General features: G+C 37.9%; 2 protein-coding genes across 2 annotated transcripts; one reads left to right on the top strand and one right to left on the bottom strand.

Moving 5' to 3' along the window:
• Positions 1-114: 114 nt before the first annotated feature.
• LOC108275917 ((Lyso)-N-acylphosphatidylethanolamine lipase) lies at positions 115-5215 on the bottom strand. The gene is made up of 8 exons (XM_017487050.3): positions 5001-5215; positions 4759-4841; positions 3203-3307; positions 2284-2572; positions 1341-1495; positions 1126-1237; positions 525-711; positions 115-334 (listed from the first exon to the last, which is right to left on the bottom strand). Exons 1-8 carry the CDS (start codon positions 5027-5029, stop codon positions 245-247), a joined length of 1050 nt encoding a protein of 349 aa, XP_017342539.1. The 5' UTR covers positions 5030-5215; the 3' UTR covers positions 115-244.
• A 507-nt stretch (positions 5216-5722) lies between these two features.
• On the top strand, positions 5723-8965 carry dad1 (defender against cell death 1). The gene is given in 3 exon segments (NM_001200775.1): positions 5723-5949; positions 7923-8084; positions 8596-8965. Coding segments are annotated over 2 exon segments (342 nt in total). The 5' UTR covers positions 5723-5738; the 3' UTR covers positions 8054-8084; positions 8596-8965.
• Positions 8966-9867: the final 902 nt, after the last annotated feature.

The following is a 9867-nucleotide window of genomic DNA, read 5'->3' on the forward strand; positions in this document are numbered from 1 at the left end:
TGCTATACTGGCCTTAAGTTGTACAAAGTAATTTCTTAGTTGTACAGTATGTAGGCCATACTTCAGGAATTTCCCACAGCACATGTTACCAAATCAAATCAAGGATCAGTGGACTCATGTGATGAACATTTATTTAAAAAGGGAAATGTGACATTGATCATTAAAGTAATAAACTGTACACACACACACACACACACACACACACACACACACACACACACACACACACACACACACACAGAGTTTAATCCACAGTGTCACAGATGCTCTGCACCACAGCATTGAAAGCATCAGGCTTATCAGCATAAACATGATGAGGAGCTCCTTCAATAACCTAGAAAGAAAGAAAGAGAGAGAGAGAGAGATTATATAAATAAATATTTTATAATTCATGTCAAAGGGGCATTTCTAATTGTTCCAACTCTTGTGGTGCATTCTGGATAAAGGATATCTCTGCCACTGTTTATACACTCTGAAATAATGACCATCACATATAATTAGTATTTCTCGTTCTTATGCCATACCATTGTATGTGTGTAGCTGTTCGGCCTGAGCCGGGCTACTTGCTCTCCTGTCGCACTGTCCATCCACGACTGGCCTCCGTACACCAGGGTCACTGGGAGGTCAGGGGGCAAGAGGTGAACTCGGTCCAGCATGGGCCTCTTGGCCCAAAGCAGGGAGACGGACATGGCTCTGAACCCGACCTCACCACTGGGAAAGAGAGAGAGCAACAGTGAGTGACAGAGAGAGATAAATCACGTCTGTTATAGCAGCTATAAACAGCCATTCCCTCACCAGCCTCTGTTTTTTTCTGTCTCAAAGTTAACAAGACAAAAAAAATAATAAAAACGCAGTTTGACACAAACTCCTTCGTCGTGAAGAATGTCCAGTGTCCAAAAACTTGTTGCTTTGTCCAAAAGCAGCGACACCAGTAGACATACCGGTGGGGGGGTGACAGGTGCAGTAAAGGACAGAGGAAAATTTGTGCTTTTTTGTGGTGTGCGATAAAACCCCAGTTGCCCACTAGCCTATAAATATAAATCTAGAATATCTAAAATATCGATCAGTAGTGTATAATAAATGTCAGTGAGATAGCATGATAAATGTGTTCGTATTAAAGTGTACCTGGGACTCTGAGCATTGCAGTGATAGATGTATTCCATAATGGTATCGTCTTGAAAAAGCTCCTCGAAGTTCCTCTTGAAGTCTGGTCGAACTCGACTGATTAACTTTGGACCTATGAAATAAAATGAGAAGATAAAGAACGAATTAGACACTGTCAAGTTCCGTTTGTGACTTCACACCTCGCCCGTCTTCTCTAACCCCACATTGCCTCTTACCCCATGGCCCAGTGGCCCGGACCACAGCCAAAGGGTTAAAGAACGATGCCATGGCTATGATGATCTCCACCCAGCGTGGGCAACCCAGACTTGCCACTCCCTCAGGAGGCACAGGCTTGAAACCCCATGGATCCACCAGGATCAGGTGACGAACTCTGAGAGGGTGAAAAGGATAAGGTTACAAGAAAGAGAGGTAGAAAGACAAGAACACGGTACTATATGTTTGTCTCCCTCCATGCTTCTTTGTTCCTGTCAATACCAGTGAAAGGGGTGTGGCCTCTGTACCAGGGTGTGGCCTCTGCACCCTCATGAGTCAAGAGGGTGTGGCCTCCTTAAAGAGGGTGTGGCAGCTCCTTAAAATATATCCTTTATCATCGAGGTCCTCATTCTTTTATCCTTCTAACCCCAATATGACACCAAACTGTCATAAAACATAAAAATCATGTTTACTAAAGTGAAAGTTTCTCATGCAGTGTGTATTTAAAATTGAGCTAAAATTGTTTCCAGAATTCTGTTTATCAGTTACAGTTACAGCAAGAACTTCTGCTTTTTCTTTTCCTCTTTCGCTGTGGCTATAAACCACCTGACCACATGCGCCTGAAGTGTGCACATTCCAATAATACACTCCATAATGCAAATATGTACGTTGGCTTGCATAAATATTTACCCCCCACCCCCTTTAACGTGTCCACATTTTGTATTGTTACAACTTGGAACTGAAATGGACTTATTTGGGATTATGCGTCATGAATCTACACAAAACAGCCCATTTTATTATTATTACTTATGCAAGGCATTATATCTTGAGCTGCACCAGTGTCTTGATTTCCTGTCAATTCTGTCACACTATTTCACTGATATAGATGGAATACAGTATGTATATGTGTACGGTATGTATATGTGTGTATGTGTGTTTCTGACACAAATTACACCATCGTCTCACCTCTCAGGATACTGTATGGCATAGGAGGTTGCCAGGTAACCCCCTAAGCTGTGGCCCAATAGGATCATTTTTTCCAGGCCCAGTGCCTGCCTCCAGTGTTCAATAGAGATGACGGATTGCTGCTCGGCCTGGGCGGGGTCCAGTGGGAAGCGAGGACGAGAGCTGCGTCCGAATCCCAGCAGGTCAAAGGCAAAGACTGGACGCGATCGACATAAAGGGTCCAGGTTCCTGATCCACAGACCCACGCCTCCTCCGAAGCCGTGTACCATCACCAGCGGAGTCCGCGAGCCTGCAAAAAGAGATCCCGACTTTTTTAGATGAAGCTAATGTTATTTTTATCTATTCGTATTAATCGTGTGCTATTTAATACTGTCAATCCAGGTCATCGCATATATAGTGATTATATATTTTATAATATCCCTTACATCTAATTTATATCTTTCACTATTAAAAAAAACATCCATTAATATGGATAATTTATGGATAATTATATGCTCCAAAGCCTTTTGGGTGATCCTGATAGAAGTCATATGTGACTTTTAACGCTTTTAATTACTCTTCAAAATGATCATCTTGTTAATATACAGTATACACTACCAATCAAAAGTTTGTGCACCCCTCCTCATAGAGTCTTTTCATTTTCACTATTTAATAATAATGATAATAATAAGAATGTTCATATTAATAATATTAATAATACTATTAATAATAACAATGAAGACATTAACACAGTGAAATAACATCGAATTTTGAGGTGGCCGGGAAAAGTGTTAAAGCAATCAAAAACTAATTTATACTATAAAATCTTAACAGTATTCCTCATGAAGCTCTGCACAATCTCAGCATCTTCTCACCCAGCTCCACGAGGGAACAGAAATGATCCGTTAACACAAAATGTAGAGTCAGACTGAGAGCCTACATGATTTTGGAGCGTCTCTGCGACTTTTATGAGTAACTGTGAGAGTCCAGATTCTGTCCTGAGTCGGCAGGGAGACAAAACGAGCCCACAGATCATTCTGGACACCTGAGAGAAAAAGGAAATATATATATACAGTTACAGTGAAGGATACTAGAGCTGGGTGATATGGCTATACAGTATAATATTAATATTGTGATAAATTACACTGACATTCTATTATTACCGACTGTTACTGAGACGTGATTGGGCATTATGTTTGTACCAAATGTTTCAAATGTTCTCTCCTGTTCCATATACCATAGAATGTACACATTACATTTAAAAAAAAAAATAATAATAACTCTATTTGCTGTACTTTTAAGGAACCAAAATGTAGCAATATCTTGTATATTGAAAATGTGTGTATATATATATCTGTCTATCATAATATATTTTGTCCTTATTGTGCACACCTATGTATTACGATTTTATAACAGAAACCGAAAACGACACAAATACTAATGAGTTAGTAATGTGTCAAGTTAGGGACTGAGCCGACTCTTTGAGCCGAATCTTTTGTGGGGCTCACTCGGTAGTCGGGAAGCAATTTTTAATTTTTTTAATGATTTATTGATCATGTTAAATATGTGAGAAACAGCCCTGCTGGAAAAAAACCCCAATAGAAACCCTCATAGAATTTGTAATGGTTTTAATGGTTATAATAGGAATTGTATTGGTTTTAACAGAAACTCTAATGGTCCCTGTGGCTCTCTACTGGTATTTATGTCTATTGGTAATTTACTGGTAATTTATTGTATGTATTAAATTGATTATATATATATATATATATATATATATATATATATATATATATATATATATATATATATATATATATATATATATATAGTATTTATGTCTAGTGGATACCATTAATGACCAGTAATGGTAATGGTTTGAATGATTAACAACTGATGGCTTTTAATGGTATTTGTAGTAAAATCCATTAGAATTTCTATGAGGGTTTCAATTGTTTTAGTTTTTGTTTCAGCAGGGAGAGTAGATTTTTTTGCTGAAATTTTATCACTAATCAGTCATATTTCCATTCATCCATCATCCATCCATCCATTTTCTGTACTGCTTATCCTACACAGCGTCATGGGGAGCCTGGAGAATATTTTAAGGGACTCAGGGAACACACTGGACATGGTGCCAACCCATTGCAGGGCACACCAACACACCCACTGATTCACACACTGTGGACAACTTAGAGATGCCAATCAGCCTACAACACAAGTCTTTGGACTGGAGGAGGAAACCGGAGTACCCGGAGAAAGCCCTGGAAGCACAGGAAGAACAAAGGCAAAGACAAAGTGCATCGCCTATAATGATATTTTGATCATCACAAGGAGGATTTCACTGAACAATTCAAACAACTGAAGACCAAAAACTTCTAGCTGATCCATTTGGGAGTCGACTCTTCTTGGTGAGTCGAGTCGAGTGACGTGAGTCACTGACCGAAAAGACACGGCATTCTCATCCCTAATGTGAGTAATATGAAAACTGTAACCACTTACGATCTAAGATTTTCGTCTCGGTGTTCTTCAGGAGGGAAAGTGAAGTTGGACGCCAAGAGGTCCACCAGGCACTGCGTGATAATCTGTGTGTAATGTCATACAGATTATAGAAATAAATAAAACAAATAAGAATTTATTTTTTGGAGCTGAAATCAGTTGATTAAACAGACAGCACTGATACTAAGTTTGTAACCTCGTTATGACTGCTCAATAAAACTGATTCCTCACTTTCCCAAACTTACTTTTCATCGCTTTCGGTCTCGTCATGCATGGCGTTAAAAGACAGGAAACTGATGTAAATATTATATTCAGCATTAACCCGCTTGATGAGTCAAATTGATGACAGAGCCACTGAGTGAGCTAGTGAGAGCACTCTTAAATCCCCATGCTGTCAGCAAACACTGGTTTTGTAAGAGTTCTCAGTCAGCTGACGGTTTAACACAGGAAGTTCGTGATCATACTGCAGAGTATCAGGACACTAAAGGGTTAACTCCTAGAGCACTTTGTGAAAAAAAAAAAAATCCTCTGAGAACATTTTTAAATGGATGTAAAATTATCTACCGTTTAATATATATAGTAAAATAAAAATGTTAAAACTCGAAACCTGTGCGGTCATTATTTAAATAATTTACACTTGTATTTATGTATGTATTGATTTAGAATTTTTTTTTTTGTAATATCTCCCCCCCCCCCCCGACGATGCTGTCATTCAAAACTTAAACGCACTCTTTTTTAGATTGTGTAGTTTTCTATAGTAAAAAATATATATATATATTTGTTTTAAAAATAATAATAATGTGTAGCTGGGCGGAACTATTTATCCGAGCTCAGGTCTCCGTAACCCTTGGGGAGGTCTAAAGCTGTGGCACCCGTTACTTGAGTGAGACCAATGCGCATGCGCGTTGACTAACGGGACACGTCAGGTTCTGAGCGGATTAGGTGAAAGCTGTGCGAGCTGCTAGAATCCAACTCAATTCAAAATGGCGAATTCTGTGATTTCCGTGATCTCCAAGTTTATAGAGGAGTACGCCAGTAGCACGTCGGCTAAATTAAAGCTAGTAGACGCATATTTGCTGTACATCCTGCTTACAGGCGCTTTCCAGTTTCTTTATTGCCTGCTGGTTGGTACGTTTCCGTTTAACAGCTTCCTGTCCGGCTTCATCTCGTGTGTTGGGTCTTTCATTCTTGCAGGTGAGAGTTGGGATAAATATGAGTTTCAAACCACATTTAAACCTTATTTTACTCCTTAGACTTTGACTGTTTTTATGCAGGCTGCTCAGTCTGAGACTGCATGGACGTTTTGGACTTTTTCCCCTCTAAAATGATGGCCCAGGAGATATATATATATATATATATATATATATATATATATATATATATATATATGTATATATATATATATATGTGTATATATATATATATACATACATACATATATTATACTTTACATTTTTTCCTGTCTGTAGAAGCAGATGATATCTGGGTGGTGCTTCATCCTCAGTGCTGACATTGACACTGATACACCGGTAGTGTGTTCTCAGCAGTGATGCTGAGCTTTTTAAACACCTCATTCTCAGTGCTGGATTGAAAAACCACCAATATGAACAATTTTCAGCCAGCAGCATTGCTGAGGTCAGACAGTGGCGAAGGCCCAAGGACGATTAACACACTTGCTGGGCCTCGTTTGTCAAGCTGGACATGAACAGATTTGTGTGTAAATTGTTCGATATGAGCGTTTACACGAGAAATCTGGTATTGGTGAAAATCCTGCAATTTCGGGAAAACGTTCACACGTAAGAAAACTACATAACGTAAACCTCAACTCGATCGACTTTGAAATCATTCGCATGGATAATTACAGCACTGTTGTATATGAATTATACTGTTGAGATTAAATCCAACAGTTTACACGCACTCGTTCTTTATATGTATTTTTTCCCCACACATTTTATAATAATAATAATAAAGTCATCAAAACTCTCGAGTAACACAAACAGAACTATGGGAATTATGTTGTGAGAAACAAAATCCAAAATAAATCGGAATCATTTAGTATTTTAGCATCTTCAAAGTAGACATGCTTTTCACCAAGAATTTTCCAGAAATGTATTCTTGACGTTTTCTCGACTGATTTCTTGAGAAATCCTGCTGAGATGCTTTTTAAACAGTATTAAAGGAGTTCCCACCTTCTCTCCGAGTCGTCCGTTTAAAAAAATAAATAAATAATTTTTTGTAAATAAAATAAAATATCCGTTTTTTAATGAAAGAAATGAATATGTTGGCGTGATTATATTTTTGTCTACAACACAAATTCTTCAAACATTTAATCATACACATTCAGATCTGAAGGTTTTTAAGATTGTGGGAAACGGTTCAGTCGAGTGTCCACAAACTTTTGAACAGTATTGTACGTTTACAGCGTTTAGCAGGTGCCCTTATCCGACTTATAGAAGAGCTTTGGAGTCTCGATCAGAAACGCATCCTCGTGTTAGTTCACTAGGTCGGGGACTAAGAGCGGCATCGAGAACAGTTTGTGAAAACCAGCCTTATTGCCATTAATTAAAGATTTTTTTTTTTTTTAAATAAAGAAAATGAGCCAGCACACCCATAAATGAAGACAAATAAAACAAATCATTCAGTAATGTCAAAAGCAATGGTGGTGTATAAACGGAGAACAAGCCGGTCTGTCTGCGTAAACAAATGTCTTGGCTGATTTAGTGCTTCCTTAATATTAATATGATATATTATTATATATTTATACTGGCATAGAAGTGAATCAAACTAACTTCCACTTCTTCTGTCTTTCAGCCTTTACCCTGATCAGTCATTTCGTACTTCCAATTGTCTGTGCACGTTAACTTTTATGGAGTTTTGTGGGCGTCACTACATGCACATGAGCTGTGACGGGAGTGCGCTTTGCACTTTACGGGTGATCAAGATATGCACACGAGTACGAAGAAATTCAGCGTTTCCGAAATATTGAACCCAAACAGTTCAGTTCGGTTTACGCGAGTATTTACGCACAACTTTACTAAAAGATAAAAGACGAGTGAGGCGCGTTGTGCGTTAAGCTCTGGTCTCGCTCATGCAATGTTCCACTCCAATGTTTAACCCCTTCCTCCATGTATCTACAGAAGCTCATCGATTTCCACCTTGTTTTTCAGTTTGCCTGCGTATCCAGATCAATCCTCAGAACAAAGCCGAGTTCTTATCCATCTCACCGGAACGAGCCTTCGCCGACTTCCTTTTCGCCCACACCGTGCTCCACCTAGTTGTCATCAACTTTGTCGGTTGAGGGGGATGCCCTTGCCAATGTGAATCACATGGTAAGATTTATAAGATTTATCTTGCATTATGTCTACATCACTGGAAGGAAAGGTATAAATATATAATGAGTCTCCAGGGTCAGGATAGTTGTATTTTCTGGTTTATTAACCAGTAACAGGAACTAGGTCGTTCCACAACGTGAAATGAAACCGTAAACAGATATAACAAGTACAGTGTGTCATTGTTTCTTTCATAATTAAGATAATATAATCGTTGGGAATTGCTGTGGTATAAGAGGAATAAAATACTCAGGATGTGCTGTTCAAATTCGCGATGGTAACTGTAACTCTCACTGTTGATTATTATTCCAATAAGAGGCATATCCTGAAGTTCCAAAAGTTAAAATTTGAAACGCATTTTATACAGGAAATGTACAGGATGTGCAATAATGTCACTTATACATATAATGATTAGCTATTTATATAAAATGTAAAGTGTGATGTCATGCGAATGAGAGTGTATTATATTGTAAGCATTCACAGACTAATAAATTCCTCTTTCTTCTTCCAGATTGACTGAAGAGAAGTGACCAAACCCAGTAGTCACCTTTCATCTCTGGTGAATGACAATGAAGAATGAAACACATTAAACCTGCTCTCTTTATACGATTAATACATTAATGCGTCGCCACATTTCCAAATCATACAGTGCTACAATGCCTTCCTAAACACATCATTCAGAAAAAAAAACTTAGACCTAATTTAGTCACTGCTTAGTGGGAAGTGTAAAAGTTGGCTCTCAACTTTTTTTTCTTCTTCTTTCTTTTTGCCGAATAGCCATAATCAAGCATTCAGTAATCAATACTCTGTCACCTGGTTGTGGGGAAAAAAAAAACCTTTTGTACTTGTTGATCTTTACAAATAAATAATACGAAACAAAAGATTACTGTGGTTCTTGTGACTGTTTTGTGTGAATGAATGCAAACGGACAGTAAATATAAATGTAAAATGAACTGCAAGAAAAGCAAGATTGTCAATTTAAATTCCTGACATGAATGTACAGTAGGTTCGGTTCCGGATTAAAAATGAGAAGTTTGGAAACTACTTTATTTCTCTCTCTCTCTCTCTCTCTCTCTCTCTCTCTCTGGTTTATTCCCATCTTTTTAATAAGTTTTTTCATCCTGTTATGCTGCTATGATTTCTTAATAGGCACATGCCTAATACACTTTCTTTCTCTTTTGCTCTCACTTCTTTCTCATTTATTCTATTTTTATTTTTTATTTTATTTATTTATTTATTTATTTATTTTTTTTTTTTTGGGGGGGGGGGGGGGGGTTATGGGTTTAAAAGCTTACTGTGGTTCTTGTGAGTTGTGAATGAATGAATACATATTGAAGAATGTAAAATGAACTGATGCTCTGCAAGAAAAGCGAGGCGTAAGATACCTTCAAGTGCCAACACAATTTAAGTTCCTGACATGAATGTACAGTAGGTTCGGTTCCGGAATAAAATTAGAAGTTTGGAAACTACTTTATTTCTCTCTCTCTCTCTCTCTCTCTCTCTCTCTCTCTCTCTCTCTCTCTCTCTCTCTGGTTTATTCCCTTCTTTTAAATTTTTTTTTAGCCTGTTATGCTGCAATGATTTCTTAATAGGCACATGCCTAATACAGTTCCTCTCACTTCTTTCTCATTTATTCCTTCCATTTTAATTTTTTTGTATTTTCTTTTTTCCCCCTCAATCTCTCATTAATGGGACTTGAATGCGTTTAAAAGACATTTCTGACCCGTTATTCATTACATGAATGATCTTCACTCTTTCAGCATGGAGGATGTAAAGAATGGCT

The sequence above is a fragment of the Ictalurus punctatus genome, chromosome 15, assembly GCF_001660625.3.
Source record: "Ictalurus punctatus breed USDA103 chromosome 15, Coco_2.0, whole genome shotgun sequence".
Classification (NCBI taxonomy): domain Eukaryota; kingdom Metazoa; phylum Chordata; class Actinopteri; order Siluriformes; family Ictaluridae; genus Ictalurus; species Ictalurus punctatus.